The 21,336-nt window shown below is 51.4% G+C and overlaps 1 protein-coding gene across 1 annotated transcript in view; it reads right to left on the reverse strand.

The window, feature by feature from the left end:
• Nucleotides 1-21,336, reverse strand: part of SLC4A5 (solute carrier family 4 member 5) — an 89,434-nt gene that overhangs the window by 46,449 nt on the left and 21,649 nt on the right. Inside the window, exons 5-7 of the mRNA XM_090052855.1 lie at nt 20,708-20,899; nt 9,021-9,150; nt 23-183 (exon numbers count right to left, since the gene is read on the reverse strand). Coding sequence (XP_089908981.1) covers nt 23-183; nt 9,021-9,150; nt 20,708-20,899 — 483 coding nt within the window. The remainder of the gene's footprint in view (nt 1-22; nt 184-9,020; nt 9,151-20,707; nt 20,900-21,336) is intronic.

A 21,336-nucleotide genomic window follows, 5' to 3' on the forward strand; every position in this document is an offset into this window, starting at 1 on the left:
CTTTGTGCCAAAAGGCTCATACCTATGATTTGCGGCAAGGAGTAGCCATCGAGATCCAGGAGCACTGTTCCTGTCTGCAGACATGTGCGCAGCTCAAACAGGCTGTGCAATGTTAACGTTGACACATGAGGTTTGCTCCATCTTTCCCCTCCTTCTTCCACCTTTTCTTCAAACTTTATCCACCTGAAACAACAATTGCTGCCATCAGGAATGGCACAGAGTACGAGAGCGTGGCTAGCAGGCTTCTGCCTTGATGCACACGGCTGACTTGGAAAGAGACTGGGACTACTCAAAACCTTGGCTGTGAGCAAGTTTCCACCCCATATAACATGACGAAAAGGAGACCAGAAGGTCTCCCAGACCGGGCACCCACAATCTTCTACCCGGTCCCATGCTCTGTGGAATGACAACACAGTCACAAAGAGCCGGGGTATACACATAATACGTATGCATGGGCAGGACACTGGAAAATTCCTGTATTCGTCTCAGTTGTGATGTGAGTTGCCAAACCTTTGACTTGTGCTATTCATTTCAGAGGTGGGAGTTGCTAATTAGATTTTGGCTGCGTTGCTTGTGCGAGGGATTTCAGAGTTAGGGGGGAGAGAGAGAGAGAGAGAGAGAGAGGCAAATTGGATGATGGGTGTGTTTACTGAGCAAAGTTTTATCTCCTAACGATAAAACATTGATTTGACCCCCCCACCCTCCCAGCTCATCCATGGTGATCACAGCACTTTGGACATGTGTGTCCATGGCTGAAGTTGAGCTCTAGCTTACCTGTGTGGCAGGGAATAAACCGTGGCACAAAGAGACTCTGAAAGTCGGTGGCAGAAAAGAATTGGGAAGTTCTGACTTGTAGCCTCCTGCTTTGGCCCAGGGTTTCTCAACTTGGGTGCTGGGGCACCCTGGGGTGCCTTGTGATCTTTTCAAGGGTGCTGTGGGGTGCCATGCAATGTTCACATTTCTGGATGTGCAAAGGTGATTCACTAGATCAACCCAGAAGTTTGACAGAGGGAGCTGTAGCATTAAAAACACTCTGCCCTGTTTCTTTGCACCAGAGTGACAACTCTAGCCTCCTTCTGCAGTCAACAATCGAGCAAAAGCAAAGAGCTTGCCCTTCCCAAAGAAGGTCTGGGATCTAAAGGATGGAGAGCCACTACCTAGACCCTTCCCAGATCTGGGAGCAGACTACATCCTTCCTTTGGATGGCAAATGCAGCTCCTTTGCTGAAATACACAGCGATGTGTGGCATGTTCTGCCTTCTAACCCTGATGGGAGAAAAAGTGAGCAAAACAACCATCCGTTTTCTGCTGGCTCCTTGAGAGCATGATTCACGCTCCAATTAAGCACAAGTAATTCTCAGCAACACGCCTGTATTTATTTTGGAAATAAGCTGCTGTTCCTTTAAGGCAGGTTTGCCAATTCCCCGATCCACGGATTAGCCTGTCTAGAGCTTAACCTGGCAGCTTTGAACTGGTACAACTTGGGTTTTGGCTCCTGCTGCTGCTGTGGGAATGGAGGGAAAGAACAGAGGATAACAATGGCTTTTAAAAAGATATCAGATAAAGCCACACCAGGCTACATCTGCTGGGGGACACTGGAAAGAGGCTCTGGATTGTACTGGCTACAGCTCCAGAGAAATGTCTCAAAGTCCCTTTTCTCAGGAGTTGCTCCCCTGAGGGACACACTTTCCTGGATGAGGTACTGAACCAGCAGAGAGGAGCCTCTCCACATCTCCTCCCCCAGGATGGGTGACTTGGTGTATTGCATCTAACCTCCAGCCCTCCGCTCTACCCGCCAAATCAGCTGCATGCCCCTCCAAGAGCTGGAAACTGAACCCAGGACTCCTGACTCCCAGTTCCTCTGCCTTTTGTTATCCAGGACCAGGCATAAGGGCCATCCCTCAGTCACCTGCTCTAACTACTAGACCATCGAATGGCCCCTTTATTACAAAAACATACTCAACTGCTGTCCATATCCGTCATCTCGTTCCATCAGCGTTGGCCAAGAAAGAGCTATGGCCACTGAAGAGACTGGCTGGGAGCCCAGGATAGCAAGGCCTGAGGCCACATGAAGACCTGCCTTCTCCTACTGCCTCCATCTCCAGCCCCAGCAGTGCGTGGTGTGCCAGGCTGTGCGGCAGCTGCTTTCACAGGCTTTAGGAACCATCACTCTCCTCTGCTGCATCTGCACTCGTGGAAAGCTGATTCGGCTTTGTTAGTTTAACCTCTGCGTGTGTGATTTTGCAAACACTGTTCAATCTCCCCCAGAACTGGACAAGCCTGTACATGGGTCTGGCACTGGGAACCAGGACCTGTGTAAGGCAATGGACCACAGCACAACTGCCTCAGAAGGCCACGTGTATTTTTCGCTTGGGACCCAAGGCAGGATTTTAACGTGGGTTTCCAAAGGGGAAACACTCGCCCATTTACCCAGCGCTGAGAACCTCTCGGGGCTTTGCCTGGGCATTGCCAGACAGCCCTGGCCCACATTACGCGTCCTGTGCATTCCCAGCTTATTTTCCCCAGTTCTGAACCATCTCAGCCCCTCCCCGCCGACCACTGCCAATGCTTATTTTTCCTGACCTGCATCATCAGTGATTCATAGATTGCGAGGGGCTGGAAGGGACCCCGGAAAATCATCGGCTCCAGCCCCCTGCACCAGGCAGGAAGGACAGTTGGCATCAGGTGATCCCGGCAAGGTGCCCGTTCAGTCTCCTCTTGAAGATTTCCAGGGTAGGTGATTGCACCAACTCCAGAAGGAGCTTATTCCACAGTCTGGGCACCCTAGCTGTGAAGAAGTTTTTCCTACTGTTGAGCTTGAAATGGTCTTCCAGGGGTTTAGGGCCATTACTGCTGGTTTTCCCCAAGGGTGCCCTGGTTAACGGTTGTTCGCCGAGCCCTTGATGTGCTCCCCGATGTAGTGGTAAGCCGTGATGCTGAAGTCAGCAGGGAGGGGACAGATTGTGCTGCCTTAAAATCTATGCTCTAGAGCAGATGACACGTCCTTTCCATCAACCTGTCTCCCAGGAAGGAGAAGATGCTCCTTTGCAACCTGTGCACTGCTCCTTGAAGGGAGACAAAAACTTCTTCCTGAGCTTGGCACTGGTCCCTTTACACCCCAGAGCACGAGTTCCTGGGACCTCTCATCCCTTAGGTTTCACTGACTGTCAGACAGCACCACCTTGAGAGGCCGACCGAGATCCAGACCTACGATCTGGGCAGACCTGCACGAGGCCCAGAGGGAGGAAGACTCAGCGTGCGTTGCCCCTGCCTGGGAAGTGGCGCCAGTGACTTTCCAGCGTGCTTCGTTTTTTGTGCGCAGTCAGCTTTCTTCTCCGGCTCAGAAGCTGAGGCCCGACCCCCTGGACAGCTGCGTGGCTCCGAGGAGGAAGTTTCCTGTTTAGGCTTGCCAAGGGTTTTTTTTGCAGGTAGCGCTCACACCGTGAAGGCGCTGCATCCCTGCTGAATCCTGGTCTGAGCCCGCAGCTCGGGAGCGGTTCAACCTGCCCACGGAAGTGCTGACACAAGGGCCTGGCCTGCTCCTGCAGACTGATGCCCTTGGTCCATAGTGCAAGCACAGTGTCAGCAGCCTTCACAATGTACCATCCCCCTGGGGCTGCTCCCCTCAGGGGCCTCCATTCGCCTTGACTGCGCAAGGAGAGAATTCAGCCTTTGTGGCTCAGTCGGTCCTTGGCAGACAGATTTGGGTTAGTCGTTCGGGTGACTTTCCACAGTGTGAACATGCATGTCGGGAAGGAGAGAGCCCCCAAGCCCCATCCATGCTCTGCCCCTTTTCAAAGCATTACGGGCTGGCATGCATGCTGCCCTGCTGAACAATGATGGATTGTAGGGAAGAATAAAACTCTTTGGGGATATAAAAGAAAAAAAATTGACTGGGTTGATCACATTAGTAATGGCCACGAGAACAACAACACAACCAAACCAAGCATTAACCAAAATGCTGGCGTGCATCCATAGATGCTTCTCAAGCAAATCCCGGGACGTCATTCTCCCCTTGTACTCGGCCTTCGTGAGGCCGCAGCTGGAGTACTGCGTCCAGTTTTGGGCTCCACAATTCAAAAAGGATGTGGAGAAGCTTGAGAGAGTCCAGAGGAGAGCCACGTGCATGATCAGAGGTCAGGAAAACAGATCTTACGATGACAGGCTGAGAGCCATGGGACTCTTTAGCCTGGAAAAGCGCAGGCTCAGGGGTGATCTGATGACCACCTATAAGTTTATCAGGGGTGACCACCAGGATCTGGGGGAACGTCTGTTCACCAGAGCACCCCAAGGGATGACGAGGTCGAACGGTCACAAACTCCTGCAAGACCGTTTCAGGCTGGACATAAAGAAGAATTTCTTTACTGTCCGAGCCCCCAAGGTCTGGAACAGTCTGCTAGCGGAGGTGGTTCAAGCACCTACATTGAACACCTTCAAGAGTAAATTGGATGCTTATCTTGCTGGGCTCCTATGACCCCAGCTGACTTCCTGCCCTTTGGGCAGGGGGCTGGACTCGGTGATCTCCCGAGGTCCCTTCCAGCCCTAATGTCTATGAAATCTATGAAATTAACTGTGAGGATGCCGTTTGCCCTGGCTGGCAGGCAAGGAGGTGCCACCGGAGCCATCGTGGGTCCAAAGGCCACCGTCAGACACGGGAGGTCAGGTTCTTAGAGATACGTGGACACCTACCTCGCCTTTCAGGGCCTACGTGCCTTCATAACACTCTTCTGGGATGGGATAGATAAGAGGCAAGCTTTCTAATACAGTGCCTTTCTCTTCCAAAGCTTGCCTCAGTCTATGCCTACCATGCAGTTTGTTCACAAAAATCTTTGCCTACTGCGTGTTTCCTGTACCATCTCGATGACACCCCCTCTTTAAAAAGCTCACCCTGGAAACTCTAGGGTTGCAGCTGAGTGTATCAGGCCTCTGCAAATCTCATAGCCACACAGAGACTGCTCTGTTTGCCCACAGAGAGAAAAATGCAATATTGTCACAGCGTGGCAGGGCTCATGCACTTCTGCAAACCCCCCCAAGGATACACGCTTCGCCACCTGAGGAACACAGCCTCACTCAGCCACGCAAAATCCAGCTCCAGCAACATCTAATGCATCACATGCACGTTAATTCTTTGGATTCCAGGCAGTGGGGCAAGGGCAAGGTCCTGCAAGGCTCTCCTGGCCCCCAACTCCACCTGAAGCCAAGCACCCCAGTAGCCTGTTTGCTTCCAGGCTCCAATCGCGAGAGCTGTCATGCCACTCTCCAATCTCACATGCAGTAATATGACCTTCCCCTGGAGGACAGGGTTTCTGATCCTTGTACCAGAGGTGTTGAGGAAGAGCTTTGCTGCGGAGGCACACAGCAAATACTTGGGACCCTGACTCATACTCTGCCCTTCTCACCAACAGAGAGTACTCCCTTCTCAGAGCAAGGAACAGAACTAGGAGCCCTCATTTCAGCTAGCTTTCTCTAGACCCTACTCCTTCTCACCAGAGCTAGGAAAGCCCAAGACAACCTGAGCCCTGAACCTCTCTTCTCTGATCTGCTAGACCTGCTAGAGCTGAGGACAGAACTCAGGCGGTCCTGAGGCTTCAAACCCCACAGCTCCAGCCACTATACCCCAATCCCTGATAGAAAGCGGGGAGTACTGAGGCCCCCCTTTAACTTCTGGAGCATGCTCCATCCTCCAAGCTGCCAATGCAACATTAAACCTGTGGTTCTCATGTGTTTGAATACTCGGAGCCTGAATGTTAGTTGCAATTTCCCTCACTCAAATGAATTTTTCCAGGCCGGACCAATACACAGACCACGATCTTGTCAGGGATGCCCGCTGTGATGCAGAAAGCAAAAGTATCAAGACCAAACTTCTAATGCTCTTGGGTGTGAGGTCACAGCAGGATGAACCCGTCCAAGATGAAGCAGAGTTTAATATCGTCCAACAGCATGTCGGAGAGGTAGACAACTTGCTGTCTGCACCCCACTTACCATATGGACTGGGTGTCTCCTGTTCTAACATGCTGACCCTCACCATGACCCGAGAGCTAGGGCAGTGCTATTCTCCCTACTGCCCGGAGAGTCCGAGTTGCTGGCCCAGGCTCACACAAGATGACATTTTGGAGTGTGGAATTGGCACAGGTCTGAGGCTGCGCACCTTAACTGCCAGGCCACCCGCCTCTGGGGCGAAGAAGCATTGCACAAGATGAGACAGAAACACAGGGGACAGTAGGACACTGCACACCCAAAGCACAGCTTCAGGAGCTGCACATGCAACTCCGTTTTGGGCAGGGAGGATGCTTGCATGGGGAGTGACAAAGCTGTCACGTGGCAGAAGTTGAGTGTGCTGGGTGCACGTGGGCAGGAGAGACAGAGCTAATCGTAATGCACCTTATTAACCACCTGACTTCAGCCCAACCAGTCTACCAGAGGTGGCTCAGCTGATCCTGAGAAAATACCTCACTCCCTGGTATCAGGGTGACTCCTCATTGAAGCAGGTTACTTCTTTGGTTGTCCAAGGACAGAGATAATGCAGATAGATTAGCCTGGGTGCCCACCTATCTCAAGGCCTTGTGGATGCATTGAGCCCTGGGCTAAGAAGGTGTAAAGTGCTACTCACATGCTGGGGAGGCATTTTACACCCATTTTCTAACCCATGCCAGTTCCAAATGATGCTAGTCTGTCTGCTATCCCACGCTTACCTAATTCTGCTACAGACTGGAAGAACATAAGCAGTGCTATACGGCTCAGACTGATGGTCTGTCTAATCCAGTATCCAGTCTCTGACAGTGGTAGGAGTGGATGCTTTATAGGAAGAGCATGAGGACAGAGTACATCTAGAGTGGGGGGGCAGTTATTTGGGGCAGAGGGCCGCTTACTGAGTTTTGGCAAGCCATCGAGGGCCACATGACAGGCAGCCCAGGGCAGATTACTATTAATTTTCTAAATTTTTTAGGGGCCCATGGGCCAGATAGAATGGTCTGGCAGGCTGCATTTGGCCCCTGGGCTGTATTTTGCCCACCCCTGATCTGGAGCAATCTACCTGCTGTTCATCACTCTCCCTGGCTTCTACCATAAGTGGTTTGGAGGCTCATGAGAATATGCACCCCTGATTGTTCTGTTAACCAGCTATTAATGGATCTATCCTCCATAGTTTTGGCTAGTCCCTTTTTGGACCTGGCTGTACTCTCTGCCTCAACCACCTCCTGTGGCAAGGAGTTCCACAAGTTACCCATGCACTGCCTGCCGCATTTAGGCGATGCTGCTTCCCCACATGCCGCCCTCTGCCCCTGCTACTCTATTCTAGCTCAATCTTGCCTCCTAGGTTTCCAGCAAGGGAACAGCTCTAGTTTTCTGATGGATTCAAGATGTAAGCCTGAGGAACTGACAGTCCCTGAGACTCTGCGAGGCATGAGTTGTGACAGTGGCTTGTCATCATGGTACTGCCCACCTTGAACTGGCTTCTTGGATCTTGCCTCAAGATGGGGCCACATTTTCAAGCTTATCCTCCTCACCGCCGAAGGAGAGCATCTAACTTGGAACATAAAAGCTGTGACTCTCATGCTTCCAAGAGCAGAAGATATAAACAATGTACCACATCCAGCAAGAATCGCTGACATTGCAATGCTCTCATCATTGCCTTGCCCTCTCCCAGGCTGGGTTCTTGTATCTCCACACTGCCTTTACTTTTATCTGCATGTTTCTTCTTATTGTACCGTGACCACATCAGAGGGCTGGGCTCTTTTTATGCAGCATGTTGGTACCATTGATGCAAGCCTGAGCCCAAGCGGTATTCATACAAACAGCACATGTACTTCGCCATGCATCTCAGAATGTACCTTGCAGCCTCTTCCAGACACAAGGGTTTGCCAGTCCAGGACACAACCACAAGTTTAAATGCTGGAGCAGGCTTCTAGCAGCTGTGTTTCTAGCCATCACTTTTTACAGTGCCCTTCCCGCACATTCAGGGCTTGTGTCTTAGAGTCGTGCAATTAACTGGCCATGCTTGCTATTTCCTAATCCACTGCCAAACAAGTAGCCCTTGCAATTTGAGGATCAATTAATATCCCATTGTGCATAAAAGGGGACAAAGGGTCCAAGAAGCGTAGGTCAGCGTGTTTGGTCACAGCATCGCAGCTGGAAAGTGTCCTGTGAATGCTCTATGCATTAATACCCTACCATTCAAGGAATCTGCGACCCTTCTCTCTCTGGTAGCCTCCACCTTGGGACTGTAACAACTCACTGCCCATGTCTGCCAGCTGCTTTAATCATGCAGGAACTCACAGACCTACACATGGCTTTCAGGATGGCTTCACGCATCGCAAGAACACAGTGGAAAGTGGCAGGTATTCAGCAGTGCACATCACGGCTCTGTGATAGTTTTTACAGGATAGCTTTGTTCACACTGATTTCTTCCCCTGCATTTGCCCATCACTGCTACCGTATTGGGAACATGTCTCCAAGAGCCTTCCACTGTGTCATCTCCACCTTCCATGGAGACTTCCTACAGCTGTGTCCTCCAGACCTGCTACTGCCGCTATCCCGGACCCATGTGACGAGTAGCAGGACATTGTAGGATCCCATCAAAAGCAAGATTGGGGAGGCAGAGAGAAGTAGCCTAGGCTGAATTTTAGCTGGGTCATGAGGGTTGGTGCACAAAGGGCCATGGGGTTTACACAGACTGAAGGGAGCCTGGGGCTTGTTTTTACCTTACCTCTCATCAGAAAGAGTGGCTCTCCAGAGAGCACCTGTCTCTGGGAACTGCCTTAGGGCTAGCTCACGTGGAAGATAGCCACCTGCTGAATTGCTGGTGCCACCTCCAGCAGCACCATGCCTCCTAGTGCAAGGCATAGGTTGCTGGGGCAGCACTAGACAGCACGTTCTTTTTGGACAGGGATCTCCTTCCGCTCTGCAGGGGCAGCACAACAGGTCACTGGTTCACGACTGGGTCCTTGGCTTTCTCTCACGATACGTGTGACCAGTCAGACCTACTGCATCCCTCGTGCCAGCCGTCTTCTGTCCTCGGCTTACCTGGCAGATTCTTTCCACTCCAGCTCCTCCCCATCATGCTGCAATGTGTCCATCTCTGTGAACAGGGTGGGGTTTGGTGGGTCGTCATCCTCGCCCAGGATGTAGCGCAGCCGTTCAGCAGCCGGAGACACTGCAGTGAGGAAACAGAGTTCATTTAACTGTGATGGGTCAGTACCAGCCTGGCTGGGAAATCACTGGGTGGGCTCAGAGTGCAGCACACACTCACTCTCTAGGTGAGCAAGAAAGCCAAAGGAACAGCTTAATTGTGAGGATCATTTGCTCTTTTAATTCAAAGTCCCAGCCAGAGCCTGGGGCTGCAGCATGACCAGGGCACTCAAAACCCACCATGGAACTTTTTGGACAAGCACCTGAATATTTTGGATGGGCTCAGCTTGGCATTTGGAGGTGCGTGTTGCCTAGGCCAGCTCCCCCATCTACAAGGGGACAAACTTGGACATACTCACCCTGCTGAAACTAGGACACTTGAGCCTTTGGTCCTGAGGGAGCACTAGGATGAGCCGCTACAGATGCACAAAGAAGCTGTTTGCCTATTTGTGGGAAGGTTGAGCCATTCTGCCACTTCAGCAGGAAGCTCAGACTTTGCTGGAGTGAATGGTTGAAGGGCACCAGGAACTGCCTTCAGAGCTCCTACCTCTGCTAGCACATAAGGGGACACACAGGGAAGCCTGATGTCTTGCTGCCTATGCCAGACAGAGCTGGTTTTGCAGCTGAACAGAGATTTGGGTATCTGAAATCTCTCACCAGCAGTACACCCCCCTAAAGAAACAAGATGCTGCAGCTCCTCCCATGGAGGAGAACGCTGTCCCTTTGTTTTGCCCCTCACATGGGCCTGAAGCATGAGGTTCTGCTGAGGTAATTGGGACTTTTGCCTTAGTAAGGGCTGCCATAGCCATTGACCACAATCCATAGCTCAGGAAGTCCCTACCAGCTGTGCAACCCCCTGCTCAGGGGTCAATTAGCCCAAAGTTTCTGTTTTGGAAACGCATCTTTTTCCCCCCTTGCTAACTTTGAAAGAGGTGGGATTTATGTATTTGCCCATCCTCTCCTAATCATCGGTCAGGGCTTGCTCTCTTTCCTTCTCAGCCTTCTCTGCCTCTCTTGTCCTTGGAAAGGAAGAGAAATGCTGAAAGAATAGAAAAGTAACTCTTTTGTTCTTCCTATGGCAGCGTTCCTACCTTCCCTGAGGCTCAGGCTTTGGGAGAAAAGCCTGACACTCTTGTCGTAACAAATTACCTTTTATTTCCCACCAAGCATCTCAGGAAGGAACAGGGAGACAGTTATTGACCTGCCACCTCTGAGCCAGCTTCAGGCTGTAGCCGCAGCCTGTCACCCTGAGACACAGACAGAGATCTCTGCAGCGCAGGATATTTCTAATTACTGACAGCCGGTTCGCTCCCTTTGATTTCTTTGGCCTGAGTGACTCTAACGCAGCCCCCCTTGCCACGTGCAGGGGGAAGGGATGAAGGAGGCAGTATTATCTGCCTGACTGGCTGCTTGCTCTTTGAACCAGCTCGCTGGATTTTCTCTTAAAACTCGGCATGTTCACATGCTTTTCGAGCGCTTGGCAGCACACACTGCAGCTGGCAGCAGGCCACGCCATGCTCTCCTGCCGCTGATGCAAGTGTGAAGTTAGGAAGGAAAGCCATTTCAGCTGGGCTAGGACAGACATGTCCTTGGGGGCTGGATGCTGTGCTGGACTTCACCATTATAATGCTGCACGTCCCCACTCCTGGATTGCAGGTCCACAGAAGCCTATTACAGGTATCTGGCCTGACTTTCAGCACAACTTAGACCAGGACGTGTTACTCAGGGGAGACACCAAAACGGTTCTTCCCTCCTGCACAGGAGCATCAGGAGGAACTTGCACTCCTGCTTGCAAGAAACAACTTTGACCTGCTTGGACTAACTGAAACCTGTTGGGACCCTATTCACGGTTGGGCAGTAGGCATTGAAGGCTCCAGGTTGTACAGACGGGATAGAGTGGGGAAAAAAGGGCAGGGGTGTTGCTGTCTATGTTAATGAACAATACATATCCTCTATAATCAAGATGGGACCAGAAGAGGGCCAAACTCAGGTACTGTGGGTCAGGATACAAGGGGGTGTGGAGTAGCGGTCTACTGTAGACTGCCACACCAGGAGGATGAGCTAGACCTGGAGAGCAATAAGAGGCCGTAGGGTCAAGAGACATGGCTGTCATGGGTGACCTAAACTACCCAAACATCCGCTGGGAGGAGCAGTCGGCCAGGTCTAACCACTCACATAAGTTCTTAACTTGCACACAGGACCTCTCCCTAACGCTGGAGGTATACAATCCCACTAGGGGAAATGCCTTGCTGGACTTGGTGCTGACTCCAGGGGATGACCTGGTGGGGAATCTGCAGGTACAAGGTAACCTAGGGGATAGTGACCATCGACTGATTGAATTCACTATCTGGCGAAGGGTGGGTAACCTAACCAGCAGGGCTGAAGTGCTAGACTTCAGAAAGGCTAATTCAGTAGGCTCAGGAGATTAGTTAGAGGTGTTAAAGCTCAAGAGCACTGGTGAAGTGGGGGTCCAGGAAGGGTGGTTGTTCCTCAAGGGAGCGATCCTCTGGGCGCAGAAGGAGACAATCCCATTGTGCATAAAAGGGGGCAAAGGGGCCAAGAAGCCCTCTTGGCTAAACAGGGCAGTCCAGGAAAGCCTAAGGGCAAAGAAAGAGGTATACAGGCTGTGGAAACGGGGTAGCTACCAAGGAGGAGTAAATCTCCCTGGCTCGTACTTGCAGGGAATCAGGAAGGCCAAAGCAGGATTCGAACTTAGGCTGGCAACAAAAATTAAGGACGACAAAAAGTCTTTCTACAGGTATATAGGGAGCAATAGGAAGGCTCAGGGTAGCATAGGACCACTGCAGGACAAACCAGGGCAACTGGTGACAGAGATGGGGGCTAAAGCTGAGCCCTTCAATGAGTTCTTTGCATCTGTATTCCTAGACACAGACCAAGACAAATCTCCCAATTGGATCATAGATGGACATAGGAGGGACACCAGCCCACCAACTGTTAGCACAGACTTAGTGAAGGGGCACTTGGAGGGGCTGGATGTGTTCAAATCAGCGGGCCTGGATAAGCTTCGTCCAAGGGTGCTGGACGAATTGGCCAATGTCATAGCAGAGTCGCTGGCATGGGTGTTCGAGCACTCATGGAAAAGGGCCAATGTGGTCCCTATTTTTAAGAAGGGGAGGAAGGAAGAACGGGGAATCTACAGGCCAGTCAGTCTCCCCTCTATCCTTGGGAAAACTCTGGGACAAATCATTAAGGATTGCAGCTGTGGGAGCCCAGCAGGGGAAATAACGCTGAAGGGAAATCAGCACGGATTCATTGCAGGTAGATCCTACCTGACTAACCTTGTTTCTTTTTATGACCAGGTCACAAAATGCTTAGACACAGGAGTCACGTACCTAGACTTTAAGAAGGCCCTCGATATGGTATCTCATTCTGTTATCAAAAATAAATGGACAGGCTGTGATATAGATGATTACATGGTCAGGTAGGTGGAAAATTGGCTTAGGGGGTTGCACCCAGACAGTGGGGGTGGACAGGTTGATAGCGACCTGCAAAGATGTGGGCAGTGGAGTCCCACAAGGCTTCGTCCTTGGACCAGTGCTATTCAATGTCTCCATCAGTGACTTGGACAAAGGTGTAGAGAGCACCCTGTCCGAGTTCTCAGATGATACCAAATTATGGGGCAAAGTTAACACACCAGAGGGTAGGGAACAGATCCAGGCAGATCTGGACCAGTTGGAAAAATGGGCAGAACAAAATAGGATGCAGTTCAACAAAGACAAGTGCAAGAACCACCAACACACTTGCAGGCTGAGGGATGACCTTCACAGCAGCGGAAAGGGATCTTGGAGTCATAGTTGACTCCAAGATGAATGTGAGTCGTCAATGTGACAAAGTGATCAGCAAGGCTAACCGCACTCTATCATGCATTAGCAGATGCATGACGAACAGGTCCAGGGAGTGATGCTCCCCCTCTATGCGGCACTGGTCAGGCCGCAGTTTTGGGCGCCGCACTTCAAGAGGGATGCGGAGAGTCTTGAGAGGGTTCAGGGGAGGCCGCTCGTATGGTCAGAGGCCTGCAGGCAAGGCCCTACGAGGAGAGACTGAGGGACCAACATCACTTCAGCCTTCGCAAGAAACACCAGACTCTTCTTATAGGCAGGTGGCATAAAAATGCTATGTAACAGGGGTCAAGTATTGACGAAGTCACTTTCAAAGAAGCCAAAGGGTGTTAGACACCTGAGTCTGACCAGGAAAGGAAAGAATAAATGAACGGAGGAAACGAACAAACATGAAGCACAATCCTGGAGCCAGCAGCACCTCGTTGCCCACCCAGTCTCTTCCCCCCTTGCCCTTCACTTGATAGTGTTTGGTTCAATCTTGTTGTAAAAACTCCTGCTCCTTTCCCAGTCTAACAGAGCTCCCGCTACTATCATCTACTTTATCTCTTGTTCCCCCAGGTGCCTAGCTAGGTAATACGTGCCCAAGGATAAGAGCTTCAAGAAAGGCATGGAGAGGATTGCTGGGGTTGGCTGGGCATTGTTCCTTTTCTCCCACTGCCGAGCTCCTGAAGTGAGATTTCAACCATCCGCATATCGGTTTCCTTGGCCACAGCATAGGTTTAATGCCTCGTTGGGCTGTTGCTTTCTCCCCAGGTGTCACAAGCTAATCCAGGTATGAAAATGCCTTTGTTCACAGGACCCCACTGCTTTGTGGGCTGAAAGCACAGCTAAAAAGGGCACACAAGAAACGGGACTAATTAAACTGATGGGTGAGAAAAAGGCACGTTCCTGTTGTAGCCAAGCATGCTGCTGTTTTCCCTACTGCAGAATCAGGTGAAGCAGGATTCATAACAGCCCCAAAAGAATAGGATGTCCGCCACATTAGAGTTCAGCCTGCTTTGCTACTTAAGACCCTTAAGCCCCTCCACCGGGGCTAAGGCTCTGTTGTCAAGCACTTATCGCACTTCATAGGCTTGGATTGCTTGTTATTAATAATTTAATACCTAAATTATAGCGCTGCCCTGAGGTTCTGCTTAGAACCAGGGGGCTGTGGCATTAGGATCTGTACAAAGAACAAGACTGATACAACCCCAGCCTCCGAGACACAACCCCAATAAGTATATTTTCGAATCGCTCCAGCAAAGAGGAAATTGGAAGTAAAAGCAATGATGAGAAATAGGAGGGCAGCTATGTTCTCTGCCCTGATGGCTCAGTGATGCTAGAACCAGGAGGCACTCAGACCCAGGAACAGTGGGGATGTGCTCATGGACCAGGCCAAGCCCACGGTCGCGCAATAAAGTGCAAACTATGCACATGATGCTGCACTGTTGCATGGTGCCTTCACTGGGAGAGTCCAAGAAGGGACTGGGAACCCAGCATGCCATGCCCACTGGGCACGCATATGAAACAGAAATGCCCACTCTCTGTGACCCGGGATGCTCTGTTGGCACCAGAGCAAAGGTGCTTCTGCTGAGGAAGAAGGAAGCAAAGGAACAGCCCTCCCCACAGGACTGGTGATGGTGTTTGTGCGGCAGGGAATGTTTTCACGTGCCAGAGCAGTAACTGCTGCGACTATACGCACATAAATCTACTGACCTCCCAAAGGACATAGGGCTGAATGCTGCATCAGCACAAGTTTGGCTCTGATTTCAAGAGTGATATTTAGCTGCTATGCTTGCACATCTGAGGGAGGAATCTGCCTGGTGTTGGCGGGGAGAGGGGTAGGAAGACAGCAGATGCTTTGCTAAACAGGAGAGGAGGACAGCTGCACTGCAGAGGGGAGTGGGTGGGTGGTAGGGATCAGTTTTCCCTGTCCATAGCTATAGGGATGCGTCTTCGGTGGTGTCTCTCTCCTTGGCTGGGCACCATTTCTGTTCTGTTTCTCCATGGCTGACCGATGTCGAAAAGGCCTCTCCTGCATCCTGGCTCTGCTGCTGATGCTGTCGCCCTCGCACCATGCAGACACTGAGCTATGACTCACAAATCGTCTCACACAAAAGGGCATTCACCAGCCCTCATCTGGGACTCCGCTCTTGAGGGCATTTCCATCACCCTTGGGCACTGCCTGTATCACTAGACGACTATGTTACCCTGTCTAGTTCCCCAGAGCCTAAAGGACTTCTCCCCTGCTCTACCCGAAGCCTGGCTGTCACAGAAAGACGGGTATCTTCAGGGGAAGCTAGCTGGTCAAGGGGTCACCAGCCCACTTAGGAAGGGGCTTGGAGATGAGGATCTCAGGGTATTTTGCAATATTCATTTAGGGAGCTTCAGAATGTGCACAGGAGGCAGGTGGGGATTATTATAACAAGTCCTACCGTCACCTGGGATGTTACAATGGCCGCTTAAGATGTGAGAGATGGTAGGGGGGAGCTCAGCTCCTGTGCTAAAGAGCCCCAGCCCCAGTGCTCACATGTAGGAGACTCTCCACTGGCTGCTAGCACGGCGAGCTCTGGCAGCCCGAGGAGCTGTTCTGGTTGCACCCAGCGGTGCATCAACACGCTAGCTCAAGCAGCATGCGATCCATTTAACAGACCATCAAACCTGAGGCAAAGGATGGATGAATCTGCAGCAGAGGTGAGTTTAGGGCCCAAGGATCGAGGGCACGGGGACCCATTGTGGCTGACCCACTACATCGCCCCTTGTATTTCTCTCCCTTACACTGCAGGGGTGAGGTGGCTTTGGCCCAAGTCAGTCAGGAGCAGGAGGACAGGGTTTGGGGGATGAGATCACACCAGCTCATACCACACTTGTGGCCAGACAGACTGAGTCCTTTGTAAGTAATGAGTTTTTCATTTCAGACTTGCAGGCTGCTTTCTCTTAGTGTAGCCCAGCCAAGGACTGGGGAGGCCAGAGGTCAATCCTCTGCTCCACCACACGCTGCTCGAGTGACTCTGGGCAAGTCCCTTAGAGACATCCACTGCACGATAGAGATAACAGCCGGACTGGACCTCAGACGGGTGGCGCGCAGGTAACGCTGAGGTGCTTTGATGCTACATTGATGAGGGTTGCGCGAAACCCAAGAGACACGGCTTAACTTTGTCACTGGCATGCTAGACAGCTGCTTCCACTTTGACTGCACTTGTGGAAAGGAAGCTGTCAGTTGTGGGAGACAGACAAAGGGGAACATTTAGCTCGGCAGGGGGGTTTTCCTTCCCCTGCCAGCTTAAGGTCTAAGCCGATCTGTCTACATGTAACGCAGACTTTCGGCACCGCGCCTTTGCCAGGATGCCGAGACCACTGCTTTCCCCTCGCTCACCGTGCACCTTGTCATTCAATACTGTGCAATGGAAGGTCTTAAGATCATTTTTCAGGTCTCTTCCTCCTCTTGAATCTTAGTCGCATTGTTTTCCCAGATCCTTTGTTGCTGACCCGAACAAAGGGCCATTTGCTAAACCAACATCGCTAGGACCTCCTTGACCAGCAATACCTGGAAGGGGCTGGAGGGAATTCTTGGGATTTATTCACCTGGGGGACTTGCCTTTCCTGTGAAGCAAACAAAGGTGACTTCAGCCTCAGCTGTAGTTTTGGGGACGGCATGGATTTTACCCCTACCCCTCATCTGGGAAACCTGAGACACCATCCAGCCTCTTCAAGGAAGGCACCAGATGTCCTGTTCCTAGCCTGTTTTATGGCAATTTATTTCTGAACATGGACCCTGGGCCACAAGACTGCCCCTACCCCCTCCAGTCACCTTTCAAGGAGCTCTGACATGGCTTTCTGTAACCCTCTTTCTGTTACCCTTCCTGTAACGCTCCCTCAATTTACTCCTTGCAGCCACTGGCTGCCTCATGGGACAACGTATTAGGAGAGGCTGAGAACTATTTCCTTGTCTAATAAGACTTTTTGCACACTGTTAAGTAGAAGTGACACAAACCCTAGCACAGACTCAGCACTTCTGAGAGGAAAGGATGCACCAAAATGCAGACACGGGCAAGGAGCTTTATCAAAGGCCATTAAAAGATAAACCCTTGGGATACATTACACTCCAAAAGACACGAGAGGAAAACACGAAGAATCAGGGAGGGAATGGTCCATGAGGCAGCCTCATGTAAGCCACATTTCCAGGGGAGAAACTACTTCTGCTGCTGAAACCACGGTAAGATTGGAATTAGACACACACTGCTGAGGCCATAGGCGTATCTCAGTATTAATAGTCTGGACACAACTATAAATGGCATAAATCTGAGACCTGATACCCTGTGCTGCATATGACATAACAGCCACACTGATTTGTATATTTACTTGTACTTATCTGAGAGGCATCCAAATCCCAGACCCACTCGACCAAACTTACAGGTCCAACTCTGAGAGCCATAATTACAATCCCTGGGGATATGACTTTGCAAGACACGGCCAACCTTGCTTTGTGGCTGTCTCCAGGTATCACATACACGGTGGCTGATGCAATTATTCAGCACATGCCAATGCCCCATGTTACACGTAGCTTTTAACTACACATAGAAAGAGAGTTTTGCTAGCAGACAGGACGCTAGCAGGCATTTGGCAAAGGCTGACCATTTGCTGGCAACTGACCACTGCAATCATCCAGCCTTGTCTTCGAAGAACAGATGTTAGGTAGGTTAGTTCCTACAAAATGGCCTTTCACCCTTGGCTTTCCTAGCTAGGCTCTGCTCTTTATACAGGAGGACCATCTGGGATAATTCTTGCACTTGGCTGCTAGCCACAGTAATGCACTCTTGGGGTCTTGCCTGGGGACATTTAGATGCCCGATTTCCATTCATTTTCAGTGCCCAAACTGAAATATTCAGCTAGAAACTCTCACCTCTCCCTGTGCCCGAGAGACCCACGTCCCATTCCAGATCCCACTTCCACGACACCCTCAGGCCATGGGCTACCAAATGGACGTGTCTAGCCACAGTGTTTGCTTACGGCCTAACTCCCTCTGCCACCCCGTGAAAGCTCAGGGTCCCTGTCCCCGGAGCTGATCCATGGGAGGCTGAGCAGACAGCTGCCCTAGTTAAGGACACTCTCCACATACCTCAGGGGCAACAGACCTACACTTGTTTTCAGGGCACGTATTTTTTCACAGTCCTAATAAACGAGGCAACCCTGCTCATCGCTCACTCGGACACTTGCAAGCAAACAGCACTGCAACGTTGCTCTGTGTCCCATGCAAGTTCGGCAATCCCTTGCATGACGGAGAGGGAAAGCAAAGGAAAAATCAGGTTCCTAAAGTAACAAAGAGCAGAGTAATAACATGCAGAAGAGTTTCCTACCTGGACAGCTTTGCTTGCTTTCCCCCATTGGCTCCTGGCTCAACAAGCTGTTCGCCACACTGAACCCCCCCAAACTTCCTCCTTTATCCACTCAGGCTCGTTAAACTCCACGGCTTAGTGTGCAGATTACAGAGAATATAAAGCACTTTCTTCTCACTTCAGCCCCCATGACGTGAAGTGACCGCATCGACTGAGATGCCAGTAGTAGCGAGGTGAGCATGCTGTGTGTGTGTGAGCCAGGCTGAGTGAGAGGGGGGAGAGAAAGGTGGGGACATGGAAACAATAGCAGTCTCTTGTGTGTATAATCCCTGCTGCTTCTGAAACACTGCACACAGTATTGCCCCTCAGCCCCATTCGACAGTCGTCGCTCAGGTGAAACTCCTGCAGAAGTCGCAGGGGAGGCTGGCTCCAAGACTGAGCCAACCGAACAGGTGATTCTGGCTGCAATGCCTCCGCGTACCTACCTGCACAGGCACGCAGCCAGAGTCCTTAGCCACGGGCATCCTCGCATCCGTTCATCCCTCCACCGTTAGACACAGTTGCAAACTGAAGACCATGAACAAGGCAGATTTTGCCACATTCAGACAACCCCAAATGAAGCTGGTCCCCGGGGCTCACCCCATTCAGGACTGCAGCCTCTTTACCACAGAAGACAACCCTGGGCCACTTAGCCCATCAGTTTGCTAGCACTCAGCATCCACGCAGAGGTCGTGCTGAGCAGGTCACTGAGACGCTCTGCTCTGCCAAGTGAAAGGAAACAAATAGCTCGCTATTCACAAGGAATTACAGGGCAGGATTGCCAGACTGGCCTGCTGGCTTCACGGGTGCATTTCTGGCCGGGAGCTGCTGGATGCATTGCCAGGGAAAGGCATGAATGAGCGGTGAGCAGATTCCACTGAGAATACAAACGTCTGCCCTTAAACGCCATGACCCGGCTGGGCAAAATGAACCCTGTCTTGTTGGGTCTTCACTCGTGCCCCAGGAGCACCTTGGTTGGCTGCACCGCATAACCAGGCACAAATGTCTGTGCTCGGGGAGTGGGGAGACGGGACGCCTGGGACTTTGACAGCTACTTTGCTATGTAAAATGGTAATCTTCACTAAGAAGCTTTAATAACTAGATTGGACAAATCGCCAAGGACTACAGTATGGAGAACAGACCTGCACCAGTTAAGGAACAGATGGAGCAGGACCCTCTAGAGTAGTGGTTCTCAGCAGGGGTGCCCCAGCACCCTGGGGTGCCACGAGATCCTTCTAAGGGTAGCACAGGGTGTCGCGCAATATTAGCATGGCGTGGTGTGCAAACACATGCGTGAGTCTCATGACAAGGCCAGAGATTTCGAATAGGAAGCCTCAAAACCATCCTGCCCTGCTGTGGTCTTCCTGAGTTCCCTGCCGTTGCTCTAGTCATTTTCCACACTTAAGCAACAAGCCGAAGTTAAGAGCTGGGGTTTCCCGTGGCGGCCTTCAGTCTAAAGAGGTTGTGAATCATTGCTCTACGGGTTCTCTCATCTTGGATGTCTAAGACCATAGGATGCTGTGAAACATGCTCAAGGGACAAATCCCAGCTCCCAATTTTCTGGGACCCTCTACTTATTTTGCGCACTCTGCTACTCAGGACCTGCCCCATTTTGTCTTGTTCATCTGTTGCTTCTAGTTTGTGGCAGGGCCTTCCTCAACTCTCCACACAGCACAACGAGAGCCAAAGGCCTTGCCTGGGTTCCTAGACCCACTGCTGTTGAAACTGTAAGCGACAGTGAGGAACACAGCACCCGCGTTATTACGGAGAAAGAAGGACAAGACAAATCGAGCTGGAGAATGTCTAGTGAAATAGCGGTGAGCATAGCTGTGTTTCCTATCCAGGAATAGATGTTAAAAAAGAGCAAGAAGCCAACACAGCAGAGGATGGGCTGGAAGGGGGCACCCTGCACTGGCAGGAGATGAAGAAGATGGGACCTAGCCAAGCTTTCCCACCCTAAACCCCTCTGATTCTGCAGCTGGAGCTGACCTGACAAACGTGCCACTGACAGCCAAAGACCACGCGTATCCAGCTCGGTCTCCCAGTCCGACGTGGGAACGGGGAGGGAAAGGGCCAGAGACCCTTGGCATAGGCATCACACTTAGACACAACTCACAGCTACCTTTAGGCTGCTCTGTAGCCACATTTGCAGCATACTGACTCCAAGTGGCCCTGGGAAAGAGCGGGGTACAGCAGAAAGGGCTGATGATCTGTGTTCATGTGGAGGCACTGGACGAACAGGTTGTGTCAACTTGAGCACTAAGGAATACAGCGGCCCAGGGGCCGTCTTCGTCCAGCGGCCTCCATAATCCTTGCCATTCACTCCCAGCCTCTCTTGCTCACACAGAAATCTGGCATTGGGACTTACTGGTCCTGCTGGCATTGTCCATCCCATTGTCATAGGGGAGCTGCCCTCCCTCGTCCGTGTCTGACTCATCCTGCTGCTCGTAACGCCTCTCGTTCTCGCAGCTTTTGTCCCGGCTGGAGGTGGATTTCCGCCTGCGCCTTTTCCTTCTGTAACCACGCGGCACCGGCACCCCGATGTAAATGGAGTGGTAGTCTGTAACGGAGAGGGAGAGAGCTGTGAGAGAGCAGGGCAGCGCGCCTGGTTCCCTAGTGGGAGCACACGCCTGTTGCAAAGCCCTTACTGTCCCCCACTCTCTTTCTATTAGGCCTGAAACAGCCTGTGTTATCCCACGTTGTCTGGTGATTTGCAAGCCACTTGGTGCCATGGGATGGGGAAGGGTGAGGGTCATGTCAAATGAAAGTCTTAGAGCTGCAGAGGCCCCTTGAGCTGTCTAACAAGGCTCCTTACTCCCACCATTAATTCGCCTGAGTGCATGGCTGCACCAAGCCACACTTCACTTCTGCAAAGTGCAAATAAAACACATTTTTCCCTCAGGGTCTTGAATCCAGGGCGGAAATGGGCGCTGCTTCCCCAACCCCTTTGTCCCAAGGAATATTACCCTGTCAGGGTCTCTTCAGACCACATGACAA

This window comes from Crocodylus siamensis, chromosome 6 (assembly GCF_052110815.1).
Source record: "Crocodylus siamensis isolate JL-2025a chromosome 6, ASM5211081v1, whole genome shotgun sequence".
NCBI lineage: Eukaryota > Metazoa > Chordata > Crocodylia > Crocodylidae > Crocodylus > Crocodylus siamensis.